This window comes from Scleropages formosus, chromosome 5 (genome assembly GCF_900964775.1).
Source record: "Scleropages formosus chromosome 5, fSclFor1.1, whole genome shotgun sequence".
In the NCBI taxonomy this organism is placed as follows: Eukaryota; Metazoa; Chordata; class Actinopteri; order Osteoglossiformes; family Osteoglossidae; genus Scleropages; species Scleropages formosus.
Window position 1 is genome coordinate 16,904,897 of NC_041810.1, and position 27,862 is coordinate 16,932,758.

At 45.6% G+C, this 27,862-nt stretch overlaps 2 protein-coding genes across 3 annotated transcripts in view; one reads left to right on the top strand and one right to left on the bottom strand.

Annotated features, from left to right (window-relative positions):
* dgkq (diacylglycerol kinase theta) overlaps positions 1 to 11,524 on the top strand; it is a 32,027-nt gene extending 20,503 nt beyond the window's left edge. For both annotated transcript variants that reach the window (XM_018746369.2, XM_029251699.1), the window contains 18 exons: positions 244 to 397; positions 1,229 to 1,300; positions 1,428 to 1,528; positions 1,727 to 1,941; positions 2,496 to 2,586; positions 2,710 to 2,764; positions 3,513 to 3,574; positions 3,680 to 3,830; positions 4,488 to 4,526; positions 5,705 to 5,820; positions 6,116 to 6,267; positions 6,704 to 6,852; positions 7,185 to 7,363; positions 8,881 to 8,981; positions 9,586 to 9,732; positions 9,824 to 9,935; positions 10,108 to 10,260; positions 10,779 to 11,524. In XM_018746369.2, the coding sequence (XP_018601885.2) occupies positions 244 to 397; positions 1,229 to 1,300; positions 1,428 to 1,528; positions 1,727 to 1,941; positions 2,496 to 2,586; positions 2,710 to 2,764; positions 3,513 to 3,574; positions 3,680 to 3,830; positions 4,488 to 4,526; positions 5,705 to 5,820; positions 6,116 to 6,267; positions 6,704 to 6,852; positions 7,185 to 7,363; positions 8,881 to 8,981; positions 9,586 to 9,732; positions 9,824 to 9,935; positions 10,108 to 10,260; positions 10,779 to 10,883 (2,154 nt within the window). In that variant the 3' untranslated portion in view covers positions 10,884 to 11,524. The remainder of the gene's footprint in view (positions 1 to 243; positions 398 to 1,228; positions 1,301 to 1,427; positions 1,529 to 1,726; positions 1,942 to 2,495; positions 2,587 to 2,709; positions 2,765 to 3,512; positions 3,575 to 3,679; positions 3,831 to 4,487; positions 4,527 to 5,704; positions 5,821 to 6,115; positions 6,268 to 6,703; positions 6,853 to 7,184; positions 7,364 to 8,880; positions 8,982 to 9,585; positions 9,733 to 9,823; positions 9,936 to 10,107; positions 10,261 to 10,778) is intronic.
* Positions 11,525 to 13,972: 2,448 nt separating this feature from the next.
* Positions 13,973 to 26,868, bottom strand: LOC108930898 (zinc transporter ZIP8-like). Its single transcript, XM_018746381.2, has 8 exons — positions 26,318 to 26,868; positions 24,504 to 24,666; positions 22,384 to 22,553; positions 21,974 to 22,096; positions 21,422 to 21,568; positions 17,900 to 18,107; positions 16,124 to 16,308; positions 13,973 to 14,443 (listed from the first exon to the last, which is right to left on the bottom strand). The coding sequence occupies exons 1-8, from the start codon at positions 26,522 to 26,524 to the stop codon at positions 14,294 to 14,296; spliced, it is 1,353 nt and encodes a 450-aa protein (XP_018601897.1). The 5' UTR covers positions 26,525 to 26,868; the 3' UTR covers positions 13,973 to 14,293.
* Between the last annotated feature and the right edge of the window lie 994 nt (positions 26,869 to 27,862).

Here is a 27,862-nt window from a genome sequence, read left to right on the forward strand (position 1 = left end):
ATATTCCTAAGAATATATTGGTGACGTAGGCATTATCTTAAGTTTTTTTTTCTTTGCCTAAATCCTTTGTGATATCCTGATCTCGTGTGGTCTGCTGTTTCAGTCATCAAGGTCCTACAGAGCTTTAATGCACAGCAGGACCTTGAAGGAGAAGACTTGATTATAGGTAGACCTGTCAATCCAGCCTGCAGAAGCTAATGGACTGTTGGCGCCACGGTTTTATTCCCGTACCTGTGTTTCCAGGCGCACGCTTCCTGTTACGTGATCCTACCCTCGGATTGCGGCTTTGGTCGGCTGCGCAATATGATCCTCCCCCCGAGCTGCGTCCGCATCTGCTCCCGCAACTTCAGCAAGATGCACCTCTTCCGCATCTCCGAGAATTCTCAGAGCGACCTGGGTAACGTGGAGCCGTTCGTCCCCTGATAATGACGCTCAGGGCGTGAACCCTTGCGGCACCGCAGATCATCTTATTTAATTGCAGTGTGAAATTATATACAGTACCAGTCAAAAGTATGAGTACACCTGAGAAATACCTCTATAGGAAGAGCTAGCAGAAGAATGAAAGCAAAGCAACCTATAAGTGTCCTTCCTCTCTGTGAATTCCTACTGTTAGAGCTGCTGTCTTTGGACCCAAAGGGTGCGCGTTCAAATCCCACCTCCAGTAGTACAATTGAGAAAGGTACTTACCCTAAATTGCTCCAGTAATAATTACTCAGCTGTTTAAATTGTTAAAAAATTGTGTGTCGCTTTGGAGAAAAGCATCAATAATGTACAGCATGTAAGAGTGATGGTGCTTCGTTTTGTGATGAAGCTTGTTCACCAAATGGCTTGCAAAGAAAACCTAGTTTACAGCATATGTAGTTAGAATTATTCACTGGTTCTGTAAATATACAGCATATTTATTCATTTAGCTGATAACCTTTCCCAATGTGCCTTATAATGTGCGGTTTGTACACGTAGCTATGGTTTACTCAAGTCATTTTTACTGGAATAACACGTTAAGTACGCTGCGTAGGGTTACTAGCGCAGGATCGGAGATTCGAACCTTGGCCCTGCAATTAAATGATGCCTCTAACAAATATTTCACCTGCTGCTCCGAATTGCCGCATAAGCTGACAGACACCACGTCAAAGAACATCACAAGCAGGTGTAGGCTTCCTTAAGACTATTTGTTTCTCATACCACACACAGGAGGAACATTTCACGAATGACAATTTTTTCCTTTTAGACTGCACTGACGACGTTGATACCCCGGTAATCACCAATAAGGAGAACCAGTCCTCCCCATCGGCAGATTCCGGTACGTTGACTCCGAAGACCACTTACCTTCGCATCGTTTTTTTTGCAGATTAGCAATGACATTCATAAGGGTTCGTCCCGGTTGCCGTTGTTTTCCTTGAAGTTGTGTTCTTCTCCACTGCTCTCAGGGAAGCAGACCCTGAGGGTGTTTGACGGGGATGACGCGGTTAAGCGTAACCAGTTCCGCCTGGTCTCCATCCCCCGGATCACCAAGAACGAGGAAGTGGTGGTGAGCGAGACCCCAGCCTGCACCACAAAAACCAAGCGCACACGGAGGCCACGTTGGAGATCCCCATGGAGACTTGGACCTCTTTTCCTCTTATTTTGTCCTTTGCATGGAATATGTACTGTTGCTTGTTGCTGGCATCCCATGGTGCACCGTGAACATTTACTCCACGGCCGCCATGCACCTGGTTTTTTTTTGCAGGAGGCAGCCCTGCGGGCCTTCTACATCCCAGATGAGCCACAGGACTACGAACTCCAGGTGTACAGCCAGCAGTCCCTGCTCAGCGATGACATCATCAACCGCAACGGCGCCCCCGACAACAAGGCGGCCTTCAAAGACTGCGCCCCAGAGGCCTGGGTCCTGAGGGCTCGCCCCAGGGAGGCCGAGGTGTTGAAGATCTATGCTGGGTGGCTCAAGTGGGTCTCGCTCACTTCCCTTTGCTCTCTTTGCCACAAAAATTCTGAAGTCACGTTTTATGCTTAAAAAATGTGTTGAAATGGTGAATGGAGATTTACAACAAAACAGAATCTGGTTTACAGACTGGGGCGTCCAACCTTTTTTGGCCAAGGGCCACAGTCGTCGTTGTGGACTGGTTCGAGCGCCACACGTGTAAAAATTGTAGAAACTTACATTCCAACATTTGAATGTCTGAACTGAAAAATTAGTATTATAATAATTTGTAAATAATTAGTGATGATTCAGTTATTGCGTTCCACATCGGTGAAGCGTTTTCAAGTGTGTGTCTTTACTATAACTGTACTATCATATGAGCCGTATTTATAATAGTACTAGTAGATGTTAATAATTTTAAAATGTTAAATGTGAAGTCTGCATGCAGCTCTCAGGCCATGTGTTGGACACCCCGTTCTAGGATTTATGAGAGATTTTCTGCGACATGACACATTCATGTAACTTATTTTTTTACATCAGTGTGTCATATTTCAATGTAAAATCATTCCCTCCTCTGTAGACTGGGCGTGGCCTACATCTCCATTTCCATTTCCAAGGGCAGTACGGTAGATGCTGTCATCAAGGAGATCCTAACCCAGCTGGGCAAGCAGGTAAGGACTTGACTGTACTTTATCCACGGCATGGGGACATGGTCTTGGTCAGTCTCGGTTCCTCCCGGAATAAATATGACCGGATCATCTTGAGGTGTAACTCCTGGACCTCTGTCTCACCAGGATGAGAGCCCTGCTGACTTCAACCTTATAGAAGTGTTCATGAGCAGCAAGCAAGGTAAAGAGCCCCTATGAAGAGGTGTGAATTTGCTGTGTGCAGATGTTTGCTTCTCATGCATAGCCTCTTCTTTGGCACAAGTTTGGGAGATCTTTGTGACAGTTGAAATTCACCTTCTTGGAGTGGAATCTCTGAAAAGTTGACCTGATGTAGAACTTTGTGATCTCAAATTAAACACACACACACACACACACATTTTCAGAACCGCTTGTCCCATACGGGGTCACGGGGAACCGGAGCCTACCCGGTAACACAGGGCGTAAGGCCGGAGGGGGAGGGGACACACCCAGGACGGGACGCCAGTCCATCGCAAGGCACCCCAAGCGGGACTCGAACCCCAGACCCACCGGACAGCAGGACCGTGGTCCAACCCACTGCGCCACCGCACCCCTCAAATTAAACACTTAATCATTTAATCTTAAACACAGGTGATGGCTTCCACTACAAATGTGGTTCTTAACCTTTTCTAGCCATGGACGCCTTTAGGAGTCCAGTGAAAGCTAAGGAGGCCTCCTAGAAAAATGTTCATAAAAAAACTGAGAAAATATTGCCCTGAAAATGTATTACCTTACATCATAGATAGCTATAGCCTGGTAATATTTTTAATGTACCGAGTGTTATTTTCAAAGCAAGCCTACACTTCTCGGACCCCATGGACCTCGGGTTACAAACTCCTGCTCTGGAGTCAAGTGACTTTTTGCCTTTCAATGCCAAGTTCTCACCGGGGCTTGTTTCTCATCCCTCGCAGTACAACGGCAGATTCTTACTGGGCAGGAGCTCCTGTTGGAGAAGCTGCAGGAGATCAAGAAGGTACGAGGAAACGGGTTTAAGGAGCTGGTGCCGAGTGGCTGCGTGCTCCAGTGGTCAGGGTGCTGTTGATGTTTGCTGGTCACGCGTGCGCTATGCTGTCTGCAGGTCTCCCTGAGGCAGATGAACCAGACACGATTTTACATCGTGGAGCGCAAGAACAGCGTGGTACAGGTGCACCTGCTGCTGGGGGCCCTGCCTGCGCAGCTGTCTCAGGAGGAGTACGCAGACCTGCTGCAGGAGCACCTTGCTGCTAAAAGTGAGTCTGGACACCCATGTGCGTGTAGCCGCAGCACCCCAGTCCCGTTCGCTCCAACACAAACCCCATCCCTCAGTTCTCCAGAACCAATCTGTGAAACCCAGCTTCCTTACTCGTCTACCAAGGGCCATTATTTAAATATTTCTAGTGTGGGCAGCAGGTGGCGTAGTGGGTAGAGCCTTCCTGTTGTAATTGAAGGATTTGGGTTCAAATCCCCCTCCTGCTACAGTACCCTTGGTCATGGTACTTAGCCTGAATTGATGCAGTTAAAATTACACTGCCTGTAAATAAGTAAATCACTGTAAGTGGCTTAGTGTACAAAGCTAATGTAAGTTGCTTTGCGGAAAGGTGTCAGCAAAATGAATAAAGAGTAATTATTTATATAAAGTAAGACAAACTGTTGCGAAATAAAGCTGGGAAAAGTTTCAAGCGCGAGAGACATTTCACACTGACAGTGTAGAGATAATTGGAAGATGAAGCTCCAGTTAAGTCCAGTCAAACACGTAATCTTAGCCAGATCTCAGCACAGAGCCAAAGCTGGGGGTGTTTTAATTAATTAATTTGAATCGATTAGTGCTGTCAGGTTTGCTCGTGTGGGGATTATTGCGGGCCGGGCGAGAACACGACACCGGTCTAATGCCTCTGTTCCATGCGCAGGTCACCTGGTGACCATCACCCACGTCTATGCTGAACAAGGTGAGTTCAGAATTCTCCAGCGCCTTTGCGTCACCCTGCGGTAAACTCAGTCCTTTGGTTCACTCACCTGACTGCTGTATGTTGGCTCCAGTCACACACTTCATGTCAGAGCTGAGTGGAAGTTCTGAAGTGTATTTACCCCCCCCCCCCCCCCCCCCCCACACACACACACACACACACAGATTCTCAGGGATTTGTTCTCAGATGCGCTGCGTGTTTTGAGCCAGGTCACTCCATCGAACAACATTGTGTCTTTGTGTACAAGGGGGACCCTGTGCTTCTGGGGAATCCTGCCTAAAAGAGGCCCTTGTTAGGGGCACAATGCGGCACTGTGGTGGGCAGCGTGATCCGAGTGCCAAGCAGCCCTTTAATAAAATCCGCCGCCGGTCTGACGTTCTCTCAGCGTTGGTGAACTCTTGCTTTTTTTGAGCTGTGTTCGTATCCCTAAGTGGGACATTGTTTTCATTTACATTTCCATATAGAGACAGACATGTGGTTCTCGAGGTACAGTCAGTTTGCCTGAAACCACAGTTTAAACCACCATACATTACATGAGTAGTTGCACATAGAATTGTGACGTGGTGGTGCAGCGGGCTTGGCCAGGTTCCGCTCTCCGGCTGGTCTGGGGTTCGAGTCCCGCTTGGGGTGCCTTGCGACGGACTGGCATCCCGTCCTGGGTGTGTCCCCTCCCCCTCCAGCCTTGTTAGGCTCCGCCTTGCCGTGACCCCACTAGGAACAAGCGGTTTCAGACAGAATGTGTATGTGTGAGATGATAGGCAAAGAGGAGAGAAGTGACTCTCTGAAAGAGATATTTTGAGACCCTTCTTGAAAGCTGTGAGGGATTCACTAGTACTGAGTGATAGAGTAAGATCATTCCAACACATTAGAGCTGGAACTGAGAATCTTCACACTTTTGATTGTGGACTTCTTGTGCATGGGAACATCACTCAACCAGAGGTGTTTTACTTGGCAAAGGTGTTCATCTCAGTTGGTGTTAGGGACAAGGGTGTCTTCATCAAATTCGTGTGTCACCTCGTCTCATTCTGTTGAGGTCAACTGTTTCCGGGTTCTCAAACGTTTCGCCTATGAGCCTCCATCCTTAATGCTTCCTCCACACCTCCTGTTGGCTCCCGAAGCAGGAGATGTGTAACTAGAAGAGCGTCTCCATTGATTTCCAGGTGCTGTGGTTGTGCAGATCTCCTGTTTCTCAGAGGCGGAGAGGATCTACATGCTGGCCAAAGACACTACAGTCGGTGGCAAGCAGCTGTACTCGCTGGTGATCCCCGAGATCATGGTAAGGACCTGCCTTTTTGTGTACTCGCGTGGTCAGGGTGAGACATTTGATCAATGTATTCCATGACATTATCTTAGTCATCAAGGTATCACATATGAGCTCTCGATCTCAGATATACAAAGACCCATCGATTTGATTTTGTTTGCCAGTCTGCCAGTTCTGCTGATGATTTTCAGAAGCACTTGTGCGCCCCCTACTGTAACATATGGCTGCTGCGGGTTGACGGAGGTCAGGTCAATTGGAATGGATTCCTCGTTCGGAAAGAGACTGACCTGTCCTTTCTGCGCCTCTGCAGCGCAAGAACCTACCGCAAGGTTGCTGTCCTCTCCTGGTTTTCGTGAACCCCAAGAGTGGTGGCCTGAAAGGCCGCGAGATCCTTTACAGCTTCCGGAAGCTTCTCAACCCGCACCAGGTTTTTGAGCTCAGCAGCGGGGGACCTCTGCCCGGGTAAGGCCCCTCTAGTGCCCTTGTGCACAAGTACCCAAAAAGTAAATCTTGTTGTTGTTGTTGTTGTTGTTGTTGTTGTTGTTGTTGTTATGAATTCGTGTAACTGATGCTGTTTATTCATTTAGCAAATGCTCCTCCAACACGAATAACAGCATTATACTAATCACACTGATTTACCTATTCATACAGCTGGGTAATTCAGGGAAAATACCTTGATCAAGGGTACTACAACAGGAACAAAGAGATGAACCTGATTCCTTTTTACCCTGAAGGTCCAAAAATCACAGGCAGGAATATATTAATTAAGAGTAAAATCTGCTAAATTTTTGAATACCTTACCATTTCAGGTGTGCTAGGTTTTAGCTGAGATCTCTTTGCCGGTGGACTGGGGTGGAGCTGAGCACAGACTGAGATGTACCCACCCTCCTCTCTCCAGGTTGCACACCTTCCGGGACATTCCGTATTTCCGCATCCTGGTGTGCGGTGGAGACGGGACAATGGGCTGGGTCCTGGGGGTACTGGAGGAAGTGCGGCACAAGCTGGCGTGCTCCGAGCCTGCCATCGGAATCGTCCCTCTCGGCACAGGTGAGGAGCGGCGCTCCTTGGGGCCGGACCATTTCTTTGGAAACCTTTTAGCGATTGGCTCTCGTTGCTCTGGTGAAACGAAAGTGGAGGCATTGAGCCCGCTGGTGAGAAACTGGGGGCGGAAGGAGCTTGTCTGTACCTTGTTTTGGTAACAGGTTCGCTACCGTGTTCCTCGAAACAAGCCTCACGAGCTCACCACAACACAGTTTCGCCTTTACTTTCAGATCTTCTTTTAAGGACCTTTTGTTCCCTCTCTTTGCCATACAAGCTGGAGTGGACTGAGGCTCGCTGGCAATATGAGCCAGCGATCACATGCACGTTGTCTTCCCCAGGTAACGACCTGGCGCGGGTGCTGCGCTGGGGGGCGGGCTACAGCGGCGAGGACCCCTACGGCATCCTGGTGGCTGTGGATGAGGCCGAGGAGGTGGAGATGGACCGCTGGACCATCCTGCTGGACGCCCAGGAAGCGGTGGAGGATGACAAAGGGAACGGCGTCTTGGAGCCACCCAAGGTGCTGTCTTTTCCTTGGCCTTGAAGACCCTGCTGTCACCAAGCTGTTGCCGCCATTTGCTGACGGGTGTCGCTGCAAAATGCGACCAGAATAAATCTGATCTGACAACTTGCCATAATTCAGAGATCGTGAGCAGAATGTTACTTCTCAAAAACTTTACGTAACAAAAAGAGTGAGTGAAGAAACTCAATGGAATAATTTGTATTCAGAGGAAAAAATGTTTTTGTTTAATTTATAATAGAGTAAATCAGTTATAGTTATTTATTCATTCAGCTGATGCTTTTCTGCAAAATGGCTTAGTGTCAAGCTGCAGTTCTTACTGTGAGTTACCTATTTACACAGCGGGGTTTAGATTTATACAGGAGGTAGGATTCAAACCTGGGTTCTTCAAGTGAGGTGGCAGCTACTACGCCACCTACTGGCCATTGTTATAGAAACACCATAAATACAGTCTAATAACAGCTCTTTCTATTATTAATGTATTGTTATTCAACTTTGTTAGGGATTCAATTTAGTTACTTAAGGAAAGCAGCAGGTATTACCTACAGCACTTTATTTTTCTTGTTGCACATGTAATCCTCAATTTCTGTCAACGCAAATTTATGACAGCCATCCCATCAACTTTGTTATTTTCCGGTTCTGCCATTTGGTTGTGACGTCTAGTGACGACCGCTCCATCTGCTCTACAATAAGCTTGGCTCATCACTTCTGCCAGGCACCATATTTCTTATTGCTTCAGTCAGTGTGTCTCTCAGTGATTTGTTTTATTTTCAAAAAAGTTGGTTTCTCCACACAACATTTCGTTTGTCATTCCATTGAAGTTGCTTTCTGTTTAACGTGGCTACCAAGCAGAAAAATTCAGGTGGGGCGGGGAACCGAAAAGCTAAAGAAAACATTTAGGAATGAAAGTGAAAATAAGTGGCATGAAAGTATAATTATAATACTGTACTTTTTTCATACTATATTATTAAAATAGTGAAAAAATATGACAAAGCGCTATTATACATCATAGCAATCATGAATGTTGATATATAGTTATGTATATTTCTTAATTTACTTTTCTCCAAAGTGACTTTTACTGTTAAGCTACTTAGTTATTTACCCATTTATATAGCTGGGTAATTTTACTGGAGCAGTTTAGGGTAAGTACCTTGCTCAAGGGTACTGCAGCTGGAGGTGGGATTTGAACCTGTAACCTTTGAGTCCAAAGGTAGCAGCTTTAACCCTTACACTACCACCTGCCTCAGTTACGCTTTATATATACAGTAGACATGTTTTATATAATAGTTGAAATATGTTTTATACAATACAGTTTAAGGGGGTTTGTGACTTACGATGAAGTCGACTTGCCGAGGTCGAGAGCTGCCCGTGTTCAATATACAGATTTCGCGCTTAACAGTGCAGGGTCCTAAGGAACACGTTTGGCTCAGTCTCTTTAAAAATACTTGACTTACCTGTAAATGACTGTGGAGGATTTTGCTGGTGCTTAGACGAGTGTTCGGGTCCTTCTGGGGCAGATCGTGCAAATGAACAACTACTGCGGCCTGGGTATTGATGCGGAGCTCAGTCTCGACTTCCACCACGCCCGCGAAGAGGAGCCTGGGAAGTTCAACAGCAGGTACCGGACCACTGCAGCACGGTCACGTCTGTTCCTTTACCTGATGATCTTCTGTTCCACGATGATTCCGTGATAATGCTGTGTATACGGAACTATTTGCGCTGATTTTACCCGTTTACACAGCTGGGTAAATTCTCAGTCTAGGATAAGTATCTTGCTCAAGGGTACTACAGCAGGTAGTAGGGTTGAAACCCAGAGTGTCTGAATGGAAGGTGGCAGCCCTAAAAAGTACCTCCTTCCCCATGTACTGCTGAAGAAGATTGCATGAGTTATGTCCATCAGAACGGCGTAAAAGCTTACTTTGAAATGGAAACTGCTCTCCTTGTTACGGTAAAAGCCTGCAAAACACTTCCCAGATTAGATCGGAGGCACCGATCTGTTACCCACACGTCTTCCTGCTGTGTGCATGGCCACACTTCCTGTGCTGGATGGATGCCGTTGCTCAAGGAAAAAGCCACTGGTTAATAATATAGCCTTTCCTTTTTTATACAAAGAATAACAGTGGTGTGTATATATAGTTGTGATACAAGGACGAACATGGGACTGAGAAGTGTGTCCTCTGTGTGTGTCCCGGGTGGCCTGACGCGCTGCTTCTTCCCACCAGGTTCCACAACAAGGGCGTCTATGTCAAGGTGGGTCTGCAGAAGCTGAGCCACACACGCAACCTGTACAAGGACGTTAAGCTGCAGGTTGACAAGCAGGAGGTGGAGCTGCCCAGCATCGACGGCCTCATCTTCCTCAACATCCCGAGGTTGGTCCCTTGAACGCGTGTACTGCACGTGACGCGCGGATCGCGCGACGTGAGATGCGTCTCATGGGGCGTCTGGATGCTTTCTCTGCAGTTGGGGATCTGGCGCTGACCTGTGGGGGTCCGACAGCGACTCGCGCTTTGAGAAGCCACGCATCGACGACGGCATGCTGGAGGTGGTGGGCGTGACCGGAGTGGTGCACATGGTAAGAGCTTGACCTCCCCAGCCCCCGACACCCCTGACTCTGCCATCTGTTACCCTGATACAAGGAAGAAACGTATCAAGATGAACAAGGCCTTTGTGGACCCCTCTCTTGGGAGTGTGTGTGTGTGTGTGTGTGTGTGTGTGTGTGTGTATTATCTGTGTTTCTCTTTCAGGGCCAGGTACAGAGCGGGCTTCGCTCGGGGATTCGCATCGCCCAGGGCAGCTACATCCGCATCACGTTGACCAAGTCGATCCCCGTGCAGGTGGATGGGGAGCCGTGGATCCAGGCACCGGGCCACATCATCATCTCGGCGGCCGGTCCCAAGGTCAGCGTGAGGGGCGGGGGAGGGGGTGGTCTGGCAGGTGACAGGGAGAGCTGCAGTCAGCAGGTTTGGAGGAACGAGGAGAACCGTGTTGGGGGGGGTAGGGGTAGGGGTGAGCGACAGGCTGCTTAGTAATTAGAGCTGTCATCTTGCAATCAAACGACCTGGGTTCCTACTGCACTCCTATTGTAGTACATTTGATCGGGTACTTTATCCTGAATTGATACGGTAAAGTACCCAGCTGCGGAAATGGGTAAATATTATAAGTAGATTAGGGTGAAAACCTGATATTCCAAGTTGCTTTGGAGAAAAGCATCAGATGAATGAATAAATAAATGAATGAATGAACAAACAAACGAATGAAAGAAAATATTGCGAAATGCAGCTATGGGTGGAAATTCAGATCCTGAAACAACCTCATTGTGAGCAGGATCTCAGTCGGCTAAAGGGTCTTAGCTGGTCACTCTGTGCCGAATTGGGGCTGCAGGATCCAGGTGCTGATGTGCTCTTGTCCCGTCCAGGTACGCCTGCTGAGGAAGACCAAGCAGAGCAAGCAGAAGAAACAGTCGGGGAGCCTGAAGGAGAGCAGGACGGAGAGTCCGGCGCCGAGCGAGAGGGAGCACTGATGCAGCCCGGCTGCCCTGAACGTTCGCGGCCGCACGCGCACATTCCGGGAGGGAGCCGTTGAGGCCTTCGCGAGGTGGCCTTCGTCATAAGCGCAGAGTGCTATGGGGATGGGGGCTGGTGGGGGAGGGGTTCCGCTCTTGATCCTCAGTATTTTCGTCCTCTGTTTTCGCCAACCCGCCCACCCCACACGTAAGACCGAGTTGATCGGCTCAGTCTGTAGTCTAGATGGCGTTCTAGTACAGCTCTTCCACGTAGCCGAAAGTCCTGTTGCCGGCGCTCGGACCCGCGTCACAGCGCCGGGGTCCCGGGTGTCGAGCTCCACGCTTCTCCTCGCCTCGACTGCCGCCACAAGAGGAGGGAGATCGGGCTGCTGTAGAAAACAACCCCTCTCTATCCAAAGTGACCAAAACTGGCCAGCGACACGTTCTGTATTGTGAAAGTGGAATTGTAACACAGTTGCTCCAGAGCGTCATTGCGTACGTTTGCCAGACGGAGAGGATCCCTTCAGTGAGACCTTTAAGGCTCGAGTTCTATGGCACCTTGTCCTTCATCTCCCCTGGATGACACACGAAGCAGAGGGGAAGCGCGTGCCAAATCCACGGTCACACACACACACACACACACACAACACAACACACACGGAAGGTGGGCGTGTTCACTTGTTGCACAAGCACTCCCCTCCTCCGCACACAAAGTACCTCATGAGCACTTCCATGTAGCGTCTCTGACTCACACGGCAAGACTTGAGTAACCCCACGTGTCTCCGAGAGGACTCGTAGAGACCGCATAAGCTCTGATGGTCCGTACTGGACGAATGGTTTTCGTATTTAGCCCGTTGCTTCTCCTTGATTGACAAGCACCCCGTGTTTATTGGGACACTTCGGGACTGTATCTGTTACTTTTTGTGGAATCCCACAATCGATAATAGCACACTGTTCAATTTGAAGAAATCTCAAGAATTTCCTCACTCCTATAAAAGGTGATTTTTGTAACAAATTCTATACGTCCTCCTTGCTCCCGTGGAAGACGTCACATGTATGAATCACATTCCTCCTCGCTCAGTTTCAGTGTATCATCGGTGATGTTGCACTATCTGCATTTGCCAATTTCCTTTTTTTTTTTTCTTCCCTAACAAGCTTCCTTCTCCAATTTACAGGCCCGAGTATTTCTAAAAAAACGACGTTGTGTGTTCTTAGTATCTATTTAATACGATGTTAACCGTTGCCAAAGTGCAGCTGCTGTGAATTTTGTGGTTTCCTGAGTGCTCGTGTTTTAAAAACGATGAGTGGTGTCACGTCGTCGTTCGAGTTTTGTGTAGATCGTTGGCGGACGCAAGGCCGCAAATCTTTCCTCGTTCGGTGCGATTAAGTAGCCACCTCTGAGGACGCGCGTAACGGAACGACTTCGGCGAGCTGCGCGTCCGTCTCTGCTGTCCGCACCGTGTCTTTTGGATTCTGACCGCGCCGTCGGGCTTAGACACGTTACCTGGAAAAACAAATGGGCCGAGAGCTGATGTTCGTGGGCGGTCATGTAAAAAAAAAAAAAGTGAGTTTTAAATGCTGACGTTTAAGAGGTGAGACTTTTTAAAATCAATTTATCATTCCTAGCGCTTTGAGAAGTGTTAGGTTCGTGTCGTTAGACCAAAGTATGGTGAATAAGTACGTGCTTTGAATATTCTTGTTCTGAATCGGCCTTCTTTCGCAGCGTTCGGCTGGCGTGTGACTTTCGGTAGCTTTGAAGAAATGCTACTTCAACAGAACGGAAATGGCCAGTGGTCAAGGATTCGGGGACGGGAATCGAGTTTGAATGTATTAATCGTGCGCCCTCACTCATCTACCTCCGTGAACCGATCACATTTACGTATGTTATCCATCCCAAAGTGTGTCGTCCAATTGGAATCGTTTCTGACGAATCTCATTAAAAACAGTTAGAGGAGTGTGGTTAGAAGACACGCTTGTCTTTGAGATAGTGGCGATGTGGTTATGGACTAACCGAGGTTAAAGGTCAAAGATTGTGATTATTGGTGGTTATGGCTGCACAGCAACAATGGCCAGCAGTTTTTGACCAAGAGTTAGTAGCTGTTTTCGCGCGTGACCTTCTCGGAGCGTTACTGCAGCGTTACTGCAGCGTGACGGCAGAGTTGAGTTGGCGTCGCGCACGTCTTTGGACCCGAGGCGGTCGGGGCTCATAGCAGCTGAGCGCTGGTGTCCAGACGGTCCCATGTCTGCGGCAGGAAGAGGTGCGAGTGACATCCGTGATCTTCTAGTCCATGCAGGCCTCACCCAGTACTCGCGAAGTGCTGGTCTTTAATGAACTTTCTTTGCGCGAGGCAAGCTCGTCTCGTCGCCGCTGGTGCAGTCGTTCTCATAACCAGTCCTTGTGACTGACGTGATCTCGCGTACCTCCTCTCGGTTCTTCTCATCTTTCTTTCTGTCCATCCTCCTGCGTGTGTGGGTTTTTTTTTTTTTTCTTTCCATTTTTAAATTCTGCTATAGGTGGTGTTCTCTTTAAAGGCCAACGCATTTTATTGAGAACTTATCGAAGCGTCTAAACAAATATGTATATTTTTGGAGAGAAAATGTCCCCCTCCCCCCCCCCCCTTTATTTGAACTGTAAAGAAAATTGCACTGACTGTAATGTTTTACAGATGCCTTCAAGTGTACATTTTGTGTAACCTGAATGTTCAAATGTAACTATATAGATATATAAATTGGATAACTTACATGTTCATCAGAATGATATATATATAATATATATTTATATATGTGGAAATTGTTAGCACAGTGTGTACTGTGTCATTGTACCTGTGTGCCGGCTCAATTGTTAAAGTTTATTACTGACAACATGTTTAAAAGGAGGGTTTAGGTGCCAGAACATCCCACTAAATACATCACATGTGGACTGTTACTTGCATTGCATGACACCATAACTGCAATAAAAAAAATGTAGAATGAAAATAAAAATCAAATTGAAAATAAAACCAGTGGTATTGATGCAAATGAAAAAATGGAAATGAACACTCCTTTGTTGCAATTAAAGTTGTAAGTCAATTAATATATTGTGATTGGGTGTGTGTTGGGGGGGGGGGGGGAGTTGCTGCACATTTGAGGAATGGAATGATTTTAGCTGAAAGGGGTTCCAGACAACATGATATTATTTATACATGGATTCAGCTGCAATCCAGATAAGCACTCATATCATTAGACCCAATCACAGGTAGTTTGTGGGTGCTGATGATGGAGAAAACCCCAGATTAACAATTAAGAACTTTTGTCTTTTTAGAAAGAGAGACCGCTTCAGCATTCACCATGGTAATCTTTGTCAAACCACAGTCAAACACACTGCAGCTACCAGCCTGGTTTGGGTTTTGTTGGGACTGAGGTTGGCCCTCCATCCTTTGCTGGGGTCTCTATCCCAGACTGATGTCCCCAGCGAATAAGGTGATCAGCAGGATGATGGAGAAGCCAGTCAGCAGACCTGCATTCTGGATGATGAAGAAGATCACCTTTGTCCCTGTGGTCCTCTCCTGCTCACTCTGGATGCTGTTCATCTCTGAGAACTGGAATTAGAGCAGTAGGGGTGTGGAAGAAGGGGGGCGGGGTCTTACTTGGGATTAGCAAAACTTGTCGGACTCCATACGCAACCCATTTTTTCCCCTTTCGTTGCATGTGACTGCGAACATTGGAAAACTGCTTGAAAACCTCTATTTATGTTAAATCATCTTTTATTACATACTACAGGTCCTAGTCTGAGCTGGTGGTGTATAATATGAGAGAGCCACAAAGTCTAGGAGCAACACTGTGCCACAGCAGACAACTCCTGGCCTGTGGGTTTGAATCCAGCTCAATCTGTGTGGAGTTTGAATGTTCTCCCCGTCTTTTGTGACTTTCCTCCGAGTGCTCTGGTTTCCTCTCACAGTCTAAAGACTTGCGTTTTCTAAATTGCCTTTGGTGTGTGTGACTGTGCTGTGACGGACTGGCATCCCATGCATAGTGTTGCCTGTCTCACTCCCTATACTTCTGGGACAGGCTCTACCACTGCGACCCTACACCGGCCAAGCGGTTATCGATAATAAATGAATGGATGGATACAGTCCAGGCTCTGGAGGGCCACACAGGGGTGCCAGGTCTGTCAGTGGTATTTAGGGGTTGTTTTCTGCAGCAACTCCAGCAGAAGGTATGGACGTGCTTTCGCATGCGTATCAGCAGAGAACCTCTTCCTTTTGATTTTGAGACGCTATACAATTTGCACTATGGTTTCCCGTTTGTGACAAACGCCAGATTGTGGTGTCATAAAAATGACAGCAGCCGCCAGTCTATACAATGCAGTATGGCACTGTGAATGGAGCAGATAAAGTTATCAACGTAAACATAACCGCATCCTGTTCTTTACCTGTTTATTGTTGTTTTATTGCAGTTGTCAGATGGAGGGGAAACTGCCCTATTACAATTTGCTTAGTGTGCAGATATGTTACACTACTTAACTGGGGCAACTTTTCAAGTCACAGGCAAAAATATTCTTGATAATGATCGAACGCATGCGCCAGTTATTATTTTATTGATGATTATAAAACCGACATATGATGCGTGCAGAAGGAAAGGTTGCAGAAGGCTTTTTTCTTGTTAATGAGAAGACCGTAGTTGCACTGGTAGGCAATTTTGTTTAAGGCAAACAATATCACAGTATTACAATAACAAGGGAAGCCTGAACTGACCTCTGAGATTAGGGTTATCTTGTTAATTAAGTCATGCAGAACACGTTGAGCTGCGGTCGGACATCCAAGAAAACCGTTCTGGAACTTCCTTGTATTAGATTTGATTAGATGTAACAACATGGTAATTTCCTCAAAATGATATCTGGGGACATTCTTGTTAAACATTTCTACCCATATCAGGCACATGTCAAATAAATAGTTTTATTTGCTAATGATCTGCAGCTTCTATTGACTGGATCCTGTTATTCGTAATCCGTCAGGGCGGTAGGATTGTATTCTGTTATGCAAAATCCACTTGGATGTCAGAGAGGCAGTTCAGGCAGCTTCTGTAGGAGTTAGGGCTGCAGTCAGGGCAGAAAACCTGATTCCCCCCAAAGGGTTTTGGTTGAGGGGGAGGGAACGGCATGTGGTATGAATTTTTCCCATCAACTCAAGGGACCCTTGACAATGACAGCACCCTTCCCGTGTGTTGGCGCGTCCAGGTCGCATGTCATGGTCCCCATCCCTGCCCATTGCTTCACTCACCATATCAGCCAGCGCAATGTAGAGGAACATGCCTCCTGCGAGGGCAAAGATGACATTGGGGGCGAAGTTGCTGCCCACCAGGATGCCCAGGACCAGGCCGAGGTAGCAGGACATTGCCGACAGCAGGTTGAAGAAGATGGCCTGAGGGACGCTCATCCCAGCATTCAGCAATATAACAAAGTCGCCTGCAGAGAGAGCAAGAGTTCAGTGGTGAGCCGGTGATACCGTAGTTTCAACGGGATCTTGGAGATTTTGTGTGTGTGTGTGTGTGTGTGTGTGTGTGTGTGTGCGTGTGTGTTTTCAAAGCATGAAGCATACATTGCCTTATATACAAAACAGATATTAAACACATATGGTATATAAACACAAATCAATCACTGCCCAGCTCATTGTTCCAAAAGGTTTTTTTAATTGACGATGAACTGTTGATGAACAGTTACTTTACAGCTGAGAATAAAAAAACCTTGTTTATTAAAGTTATTGCTTTTTAAATTTTAATGTAAGTGAAAAGATGTTAGTTTATGCTCACTCTGTGTGTGTGCGTGCGCATGTGCTTTCTGAGACCAGCTCTGTGTCACCCACACTGAGACCTTGACCGATTCTGAAGTTCAGAGTTCAAAGTTCCAGTTTCCATCTTTATGTCTGGTCCAGAGCTTCTGAACTCTTCAAGTCCAGGACACACTTTCCATGTCTTTAACGCGCCATTTTCTATAACCCAGTAGTGTGGGGGACATTGCTCTCTCAAGGATCAGCTGTGGTTCAGCCTTGATGTTCTGGTTTTGGCAATTTGTGGTAGTCGAGAGCCAGCTGATAAATTGCTACTACTGGTTTAGACCAGGGTTATTCCTCTGTCCCTGGGCTGCTTCATAAAATGTGTCCAACAAGAACATCTAGAAAATTCCTAATATACACTCAACCTGCCATGAACACTAAATTCTGTTGAATCGCACGATAGTACAACACATCTAAATAAAATGCAATAGAACTTTAATAATTATAATATTCTATTATAATTATAGTATTATAATTGAAAAGTCAGTATGTCACTTACTATGATTTTTACACATTAGGTCCTCAGAATAATTCTGAATAATATTGTGGCAACTGGCCAAAAAAGGGTGGAAACCCCTAGTTTAGCCAAAACTTACAAACATTGAGTACATTAGAAAAAAAGATTGCTTTCATTTAATGCCATGCAAGTTGTATTTCAGCTGGGATTCAGGTTACATTCAGTTTTTTTTCTTTCGTTCAATATTAAAAAACTTGGAGTATTTTTAAAGTGTGTTTAGCTAATAGCAGAAGCTCCATTCCTATGAAGGCTTCTTAATGAAAACAGCCTGGGCCACAGCCCTAACCCTCTATATATACACACCGACACAGACACAGACACAGACACACACACACACACGCAGACACGGCGGTGCAGTGGCGTAGCGGGTTTGGCCAGGGCCTGCTCTCCGGTGGGTCTGGGGGTGCCTTGTGATGGACTGGCATCCTGTCCTGGGTGTGTCCCCTCCCCCTACAGCCCGCGTCCTGTGTTGCCGGGTTAGGCACCGGCTTGCCGCAACCCCACTTGGGACAACCAGCTTCAGACATTGTGTGTGTGTACATATATACATGTTTGGAAATGTGTCCATATCCAAACATTTTCTTAGCGAGTAGATTTTTAGCCGTTTCTCACACTCATACCAGGAATTTTGCCTCCACTAGGTGGTACAGTACCTGAGAGTAAAGGACTGTAATGTACCCTGACAAAGGGCTAAGAGGCGCTCTCACCCAGCTCGTGGGGAAACTCCTCGCAGACGATGGCGATGGAGGTGCTGAAGCCCGTGAGAATGGAAATGGTGAAGGAGGCGCCAATGGCCAGGCCGTCAATGAAGTTGTGCAGCGCATCACTCAGGGAGATCATCCAGGCCACCGTCTTCACGTTGGTGAGGCGGCTCCCCTGCAACCAGCGGCAGGTCCTTAATGTTGGCTGTTCCTCCTGGAGGGGGTGGAAATTTACAGAAGTCATGGTGCTGTAGACCATCTGCATCCAGGATGACTTCCAAATACATAATACGTACAAATTCACATAATTTTACTATTTCTTATGACATTTCCCAAAGATCAGCTTGGGCTGGTTGAAGGACTGGAATTGTGTCCATAAGGTTTCAAAGTTCCAACCCCAGGAGGGGCTCTGCTATTGTGTCCTAGCATGGCTGCAGCTGATTTAGTTGTATGCTCTGTGGATTGTTATGGAAAATGGAGTGCGCTAAGAAACAAAACAATAAATAAAGAATATTTCAATGCACCTGGAAGCCACTATCTTGGGGGCAGAGTTCTGTTTATTAGAAGTCAGTATGATATCACCTCTAACAAGGTCCAGGCTGAGCCAGATCCAGCCAGGACACCATGTTTTCATTCAATGAACTGTTCCACTTTGCCGTCATGGCCTCACCCCAACCACCACCCCACCTGCCAGGCCAAGCTCCAGAGTGTCTCTGAGAGAGGACAAAGGCAAACACAGCTGGGACACCCACTGTGGGACACCATGCTAAGGGCCAGTGACATACGGTAATGCTGTGAGCCGCAGCAGTTGGAGCACAAAACCCCACGAGGAAGATGGGCAATGAACTCCTGGACCGTGTCAAGGTTTCATTATTAGCAGAAATGTACTTAATTATTACTTTTTAATTTATAAGAAAATTTAATAAGAATTTTAATATAATAATAATTCACAAATATACACACACAGTCTGAAACCCCAAGCAGGGTCACAGCAAGCCAGAGCCTAACCCGGCAATACAGGGCATAAGGCTGGAGGGGGAGGGGACACACTCAGAACGGGACACCGTTCCATCGCAAGGCTCCGCAAGCGGGACTCGAACCCCAGACCCACCGGAGAGCAGGACACGGTCAAACCTGCTGCGCTACCACACCCCTCAAAAATTAAGTATATAAAGTATTGCTCATTCTATTACGCTACTATGAGATTACATAGGAGTGCTCACAGAAAGTCTACACTTCCTACATCCTCTAATCAAAATGTCTTGGTTTGTCCGTGTTCTACCCTCTGCATAATGTACGTTTATTATGAATGATATGAATTCCTCTAATTAAAAAATGAAAGAAACTCACAGATACATGTCAGGATTAAAAGAGCAAATGGAAAACCTATCCACGATCAATAACCACTTGTTCAGTGCTGGGTCATGGTAGTCTGGAGCCTATCCTGAAACTTTAGGGCATTAGGTAGGGTACACCACAGATGGGACAACAATCCATCACAGGGCAATCACACACACACACACACACACACACACACACACACACACACACACACAGAGTGGGCAATTTAGAATCACCAGTTCACCTGAAACACGTCTTTGGACTGTGGGAGGTAACACAAACGAACATGAGGAGAACATACAAATTCCACGCAGACTTAGCTGGATTTGAACTTAGGTCCGGACTCGCAGGCCAGGAGAAACCTGCTGCACCACCGTAGCAATATTTTGCACTGTGCATTTTTCATCGCTTTACCTATTTTCATAATGCTGGAAATATTGACCAAGACATAATATTTTCCACCTGCACATGGTTTTAAAGAAGAAGAATGCTGGGACACAAACACCACCCAGACCATACTCAGACAAAACAAAAATAATAATTAATGCATTTGCATTTGTATAATTATCAAACTAATAAAATGCAATTTCTCCTCATGGAAATAATTCCCTGCATGTTCCTGAGCTCAAACACTAGCGGCTCGATCACACGGGTCACGTGGCTGAAAGTCAGACCCCCTCCCCCGGCTCCCAACCCCTCCCATCCCCCAAAGCTGAGTAACCATCATTCTGTGAGCAAAGAAAGAAAGGCAGCGCTTTGAAAGGCACCATTGTTAAGTACTGCTCCAGTCTGAAAACTTCAAACAGCCCAGCAAATTATAATCAGCTTACACTGGAAATGAATGTGTACTATTTATAAATTCAAGTACAACCTGGCTTTTCAGCTTAAACTCTGAGCTGAAAACAAAAAACTGCCCAACTTTCCTGCAATATGTACAAAATTTATTAATTTGCTTAGCTGGCACTTTTCTCCAAAGCAACTTAAGTACGATGTTATGCTACTTACAATTATTTACCCATTTATAGAGCCAGGTAATAGATAGATAGATACAACTTATTGTCATTGCATAGTACAGGTACATAGCAACAATTTTTGGTGGATCAATTTTAGGGCAAGTACCTTGACCAAAGAGTGCTACAGGAGGTGGGATTCAAACCTGCAGCCTCTGAATGTAATGGCAACAGCACTGACTCCATGGACAGCTTGCTTTCACCCTCACCCCCAAATTCTTATCATAATGCAGCAACTCCAACTTTTCCTCATCTTCAGTTTTGCCTACTATGTCAACCCTGAGAAGGTCGTTCCTATCCGGTCCACCTGATCACTGCAAATATGCAATCCCTCCCCTCCCATCTTTTGGCTAAACATGAACTAAACACGTTGAGTTGAAAAGCTCTCTTCTACGATCACAGTAGTAGTAACTACAGGAAGTGCAGGGAAACGGGCTTTCTCCATCAGAACGGTCAATCTCAGCAGTCCAGCAACTTTGCCCTCGACGAGGGGCCATAAATTCAATCTAGCCTCTATGTATTTTCTAAAACACTGAACAGCCTGTATGGAAACAAAAAAGCAGATAACATATGGTGTCAGTCTCCTGTACATACTCATGAATTTAGTGAGCACTGCTCTCCCACCAAGAGCTCACTGAAAACACCATTGGTCAGGGATTCTTAACCATTTTACCCTCAAACCTCCCCTCAAAGTGAACTGAACCTAAAGAACTACACCTCCTGTCCTTCTCCAAATGAAACAATGAACCATTCAAGACATAATGAAAATTATATAGCAAATTATCGAAGTAGGTATATTTAATTAATCAGCAATTAACGTTAATAATTTTGATTCGTGATATTAATTATAAAGAATTCTAAATGTTAGAATTTCAGCCAGTGAGAAAGCCATTGTGATCAGTTTTCTGGGAGGCACCTCACACCTCTCCTGGGTTACGAACTGTTGCTGTAAATGCTGAACTTGGACCCCAAGGAGAGAGGACAAAGAAAGCAGGTCGAGGAAAGAATGGCGGTGGAAATAGACCTTAAGTACTTTGACCTTTGAAAAGGTATGAAAAAACTCGTCCCGTCGATCAATAAAGGACAAGGCTGCTTAGATGGTTCTCGGGACCTTTTGTGTTTCTAACAGCTCCGTCGGAACAGTTTGTTGTCGTGTAGTTGGTCAGCACACGGCTACCTGCTCAGTGAGGGCCATCGAGGTCACGCTGGCCTTGTCACTGCCGAAGCTTGTCACAGCGATGACCTCCACGTTGCCTCCCACGTCTCCGTTCTGGAGCGAGTTTGCGGGAAAAGGCTCCGGGGGGCTGAAGTGGCTGTGGCCGTGCTGAGGGGTAGGGTTGGGGGGGGGGTAGGTGACATGAGGTTGTGAAATCAAGCTCTCCATGTATCCACAGACCGGCGCCAGTAGTGAGATTTACTGAGTGTGTACTTTGTGCTTCTTCGTTGAGTTATATGACACAATTATTAATGGACCAATCATGAAGAGTGCGCAGACAGAGCCAAGACCCATTCAGCTCCGACACTATACTATACTATATATATATATATATATATATATATATATATATGTGTGTGTGTGTGTGTGTGTGTGTGTGCATATATATGTAAAATTACTATAGAATATCTATACATTAATATTTATACTTTTTAAATACTGTGATGTTTGTGTCTTTTGATTTAAACTCATCAGAGAATTGAACTGTATATATGTATATATATGTATTCCTACCTGGTTTTCAGTCTTTAACATCATCTTCAGAATTTTTTCCACGAAAAAAAGCAGATAAAATCCTCCGAATATTCCAACGGCTTTCGAAACATAGCTGTCAACTTTAGGATCAAACCCTAAGGCCTGTGTGATATGTGAAATGATGTTAGAAATAAGAAAATCTGACATTTTGATACAGGGAGACAGACATGAGGACAGATCAACCAACTTTCAAAAGGGACTAATTGAAAAAGGGCATGCTGGTCAGCACAGTCACTGGGCTCACTATGGAAGAGTGCATTCTGACTACAACTGTGTCCAACACACTGCTGACAACACAGCCCAACGGCAGCCAGTGTGATGTTACCGGTTTGAGGTCATGCCGACCCAGACAGCGGGGTGTCAGCCGGCCCACCCGCAGGGCCCCTCACCTCAGGGATGAGCTGGAGCACGGCGTTGGAAAAGAGCGTTCCGATGGCCAAGCCCATGAAGAAGGTGAGCACCTTGGGGAAGTAGGGCTTCTTGGTGAAGGGGATAAGCGCCAGGCCCAGCAGGGAGAACAGGTTAATGATCGTCACCGCCAGAACACCGTATCCCCACACTGTGGGTGATTGAAGCAAAAGGAGGCTCCACTGATGACTGTGTCTATATGCATACCCACAATGGGGAGAACTGGTTAATTACCATGACAAATGCTACATTTTACTAACAGCGTGCTTTTCTCAAACGGTTCATACGTGTGTCACACGAGCTGTTGTCTCTTAATTGCCTTTAGTGTGTATGTGTGACCTCTGTGTGTGATTGCCCTGTGATGGACTGGCACCCCATCCAGGGCGCACCCTGCCTTCTGCCCTATGCTTTCAGACTAGACTCTGGACTGCCGTGGCCCTGCACAGGACAAGTAGTCATTAATAAGGAAACAATGGGTGAATGGATATTTACTTGGGTCATTCATTGTTGGAGGACTTCCCTCCCCTATCTGCCGATGTGGCAGTGCAGTTATTAATTACCTCATGTGGTCTGATTTACCACTCCATACCCCCTGACAGCCTGGATTATCTTGAACCCATTACACCGTTGTTATAATTGGCACAGTGCAATGCAGGCTGATTTTAGGACAAAGTCTAATGCAAAATGCAGGAGCAAAAGGCACTTAACGCACACTGCATTTTACTCTTCGAGTAATAAATACTTCAGGACTGATAACAGCCTTCTATAGAGCAAGTTACTCCGGTATAGCTTGAGTTCATTTACAAGAATCAACAGCTCATGCATTTAGGTAGAAGCCACAAGGGGGGTAAAAATGCTCACACTGTCATCAGGCCAGTTAGGGGATTGAGGTAATGTTGTTTGGACTGAATAAGGTTGAAACATTTTAGGACATTTTCTTGTAAGGGGTTTAGGTTTGGTTTACTGAGTGGGCTTATCGCCATTGCAAGTTCTCATGATTTTGCAGAATGTGATGCTTTCCAGTATCGGTCGACCTGCTGGGAACAACTACAGGTGAAATCAACAACACAGAAACCTGTAGGTAGGGTGGCACAGCGCGCCTGGGTTGCTTGAGTGCAGTTCTCAATCCAGCTCAGTCTGTGTACAGTTTGCATTCTCTGCCTGCGTCTGTGTGACTTTCCTCCAAGTGCTCTGGTTTCCTCCCACGGCCAAAAGATATGTGATTCAGGTGAATTGATGACTAAATTGATCTTAGTGTGTGTAAATGAGCATGGCTACCCTGCAATAGACTGGTGTCCCATTCAGGGTATACCCTACTTAGTCTTATGCCCTGTGTTTCTGGAATAGGCTCTACATCACCGTGACCCTGATTTAAAATAGCAGTTAAGGAAAGGGAGTGAGTGAGCAATATGAATGTCAAATGAGGCACTTTATCATCACTGCTGGTCAAATCTTTACTCATACTCACTATATTTGGGACTTATGATACCTGCAGTATTTACTTTATTATTTACAGCGGAATTACTTTACTGTTCAGTGTTTACATAAGACTAGTTTCTGTATACAAGCGCAGTCACTCACCTATATGTAATGTTTCTGCCTTTTACACAAAAAATGTCAAAAGAAAAATGTTTCAGTGCATGTTTTTTAAATTCATTCTTATCTTAATCTCATTATGCACCTCACTTTTTGCAAAAAGAATATTGTCTTATTTAAAAACATATGTTTATTGTGGACACTACACACACACACACATTTTCAGAACCGCTTGTCCCGTACGGGGTCACGGGGAACCGGAGCCTACCCGGCAACACAGGGCGTAAGGCCGGAGGGGGAAGGGGACACACCCAGGACGGGACGCCAGTCCGCCGCAAGGCACCCCAAGCGGGACTTGAACCCCAGACCCACCGGAGAGCAGGACTGCGGTCCAACCCACTGCGTTGTGGACACTAATTCAAAGCAATTTGGGAAGCATAGAGGAATGCAAACAGAAGTCAGAGGTCATCAGTGCAAGTATATACATATGTTTATCTTTTAGATGTGTGCACCTTAAGTGAAACAGTGCAGTGTAAACATGGGGGGGGGGGGGAGGGGGGCTCACCTTTGTAATCGGTGGTGTTGTGTTTGAGCACATCATTGAGGGGACACGCGGGCAGGTTGGCTTGGCTCAGGAGTGTGGGGCAGACACTGAGCAGCTGGTCTGTACTCAGCTGGCTATGGTTGGGGATTCCATGCTCCTCCAGGATGTCCGCTGTCGACCGGCACTGTGAGGTGAGGACGAGAGGTCATTGACTGCAGATTTTGTCGAGGGTCATAACCCATCCCCTGACTGGGGAGTGATCTAGCCCACTTAGTGAAATAAAAAGTCAATCTTACTACTGTCGGGCAGTGAGTTCAATCTCTGCTAGGACAGGTAGTAGTGTAGCGGTTCAAGCTGTTGCTTTTGGACGCAAAGGTTGCAGGTTTGAATCCCACCTGCAGTTGTCGTACCCTCGAACGAGGCACTAACTGTAAAAGTTGCTCTTGTGAAAAAAATTACCTAGCTGATAAATAGTTGTAAGTTGTGCTGGAGGAAAAAATGTCAGACAAATGTGAAAAAGCTTGTTTTGATTTCACCTGTTTATTCTTATTCCAAATGAATTTCACACTGTAACCTTACATAATCAGGCCCCTCTCCTCATCATTTTCAGGCCTAAATTTCAAAAAACTAATTTTTTACATAGTATGAGTAATAAAATAAATTACAGTAGCATGATTGTAATATAACCACATGTTCTGAGTGTGTACTGGTTCTTTGCAGTGTGAAAGTCTGTCTACACAATAGAACTTGTTTACTGATTGTCATTATGAATCCAAGTTGTAAATAGCAGATTGTAGTTCAACCACCAATATTTTGTAAATGAGTAGTGAAAAAGTAACCAGAAATCCTACAGAAAAGAAAAATATGCACCAGCATGAAACACACATGGAATTACGGGAGAAAACATGGTTTGTTGACAAATCGCTTTACATTAATTCAGTGTAATACAACAGTATTGACGTAAAGTGAGGGTAAACTGTTAAACTGGTAAACTACCAACAAGGGAATCCTGCAGTACCTTTGAGGCAGGTAATTAACCCAAGTATTTAGCTGAAAAAATGGGTGAAAAGTAAGTTTCCTTGCATACATAGTAGTGCTGACTATATAATACAGTTTTCATAAGAATTGTCATGTTTTCTGAACAAGCCAAGTGTTGAATTTTTTCTGCAGGATTTCTTCTGACTGCTGTTACTGTTTGTCCTCCCAATGAACCAAAACCACCTTAAAGATTATTCATATAATTCTCTTCATAATATCACGAAGCTTCTGACATTCGCAAGCTATACTTAATTTCCTGAGTGATGTCCTATAACTGAGAGGAACACATTTTAATGGAAACAGTAAATTTGAACTGACTGTTATTAAAATCCAGAGTCCCAAAATGACATATTTTTCATTTTCTCAGCAGGCCTCAGAAAAAAATTCACAGTTTAGCTGAGGGTTTTCAATGGTGGTCTTGGATACCTACCATTTCGGCTGATCTAATCAAGTTGAGGTCACCCCAAGGTCACTAGGTCCCCAGGACAAGGATTAAGCAATCATGGTTTACTCATTCAAACAGTCAACTAGTATTTACAAATTAGGTTAAATTTTTGCGAAATGGTGCAGTGGGATTAACTGTTAACCTTATAATCCTATTCCTGCCTCAGCCTCAGGGTGCGCTACATCCAACGTGCCGCTCAACAACTTTCTTTTATTTTTCAGTTTTAAAACCAGTTTCGGTTCTCAGACTTTTGTTCGCCTTTCAACCTAAACAAACGACCGAATCTTTTTCTAATAACAGCCCATGAGATGAGGAAAAGCAGCCCCTTCTCCGGCACTGTGTATTTCCCTACCTTTGAACGCACGGATGCGTTCTGATCCAAGTGGACAGGTGGCTTCCCGTCGGCCAGAGCCCGGAGCAGCAGCTCCACGTGTGAAGAAGGGGACACTGAGATGTTTTGTCCATAGTGTCGGATGATGTCCTCCATGAAGTCCTTTTCCGACGTCCCGGTGCTCAGAACATAAAGTATTGTGATTAAAAGCACCCGGAATGTGTTCATCGTTAAGCGTAAAACCTGCGAACAGATTCTTCGGGAAAAAAAAAAAAAAAACGCGCCTGAAAACGGACTCGAAGCGCTAAAACGTGTGATAAAAAGGAGATGTGTGCGTGGAGAAAGGTCCGAAGCGACAACAACCCTGCGAAGTTTCGCCAGCGAAATTTCTCGCACCCAAATCAGTGCCTTTACTCGGATCGCGAACCTGTTCAGCAACAGAACTCATGTCCATAATTCCCAGACTTGTCTATTTATCTGATGACCAGGTATATGAGCAGTTAACGATGCTCTTATTACACGTGAACACCCATAGTTTGTGCGCAAATGCAAAGAAGAACCCAGAGCCATTCCTCCATGGACGGTCCAAAGGTCCTTCCAGGCTCTGAGCTTCTTTTCCCACTAACAGAGCGCGCTGCTCCAGCTCCAGCTCCAGCACCAGCTCCGGGGTGGCGCAGTGGGTAGCGCTGGTGCTTCACAGCTTTCCCTTCATGAGTTCAAATTCGACTCATTGCGCACGTCTTGAGTTCTTCGCTGTACTCTCTGTGCCGTCAAACAAATACAAGTAATGCTAAAAAATCCTCTAAGGCTGCGTGGAGTTTGCAGGTTCTGCTGATGGTCGAACGATTATTTCATATTAGTATGATTTTCTGATCAGTGCAAAGCGGCAACAGTTCATTTAGAAGTTGCGAATGACTATGTTCCACCTCATAGTCTTTGTCTAAGTCGCTTTATGTGCAATTTAAAAAATCAATTCTCCTCAGAAGCCCTAAGCAGAAGCCTGGGAATAAAAAGTACGAATTGTTATTAAGCAGGAATAACGCAAATACTACATTATACATGCAACGGGAAAGGATTACTTACAAGTTACTGCTAAATAACCTGTATTAGACATATTATCATTTTGTGGTCACAAACACAGTTACAGCTTTAAAAAACAAGGTAGCCTATGTGGAAAAATACACATCAGTGGAGCATAGATACAATACTGTCTAACAGCATCTGCCGCATGTGAAAATAACAGCCTGTAAAATATGGAAGAGGAGAAAATATATGTGAAGATTCCTCACTGTAAAAGAAAAAAACTCATGTTGCAATGTACACCCATCTAGTGGTCGAATACTGGACATTGTGCAGTTTTTAGAGCGGTCAGTTACCTAACAATACATTATTTTGCACATAGATTTCACAATTTATTTGTTTGTTTTTATACACTGAAAAAAATGGAAATTACCTCTACTGAAAATACTAAAGCAATACATTTATAATCAACTTAATACATGTATGTTTGAGATGAGAACATGATTACATTGCATGAAGTCCAAGTGAAATTCAACAACAGTCATC

Excerpts from the sequence above, each read along its gene's own strand:
- LOC108930898 (XM_018746381.2), bottom strand. The coding sequence starts at position 26,524 with ATGAACACATTCCGGGTGCTTTTAATCACAATACTTTATGTTCTGAGC. Across the intron at positions 24,667-26,317 it reads ACGCATCCGTGCGTTCAAAG|TGCCGGTCGACAGCGGACAT; the intron begins GTAGGGAAATAC and ends CTCACCTCACAG. Across the intron at positions 22,554-24,503 it reads CAACACCACCGATTACAAAG|TGTGGGGATACGGTGTTCTG; the intron begins GTGAGCCCCCCT and ends AATCACCCACAG.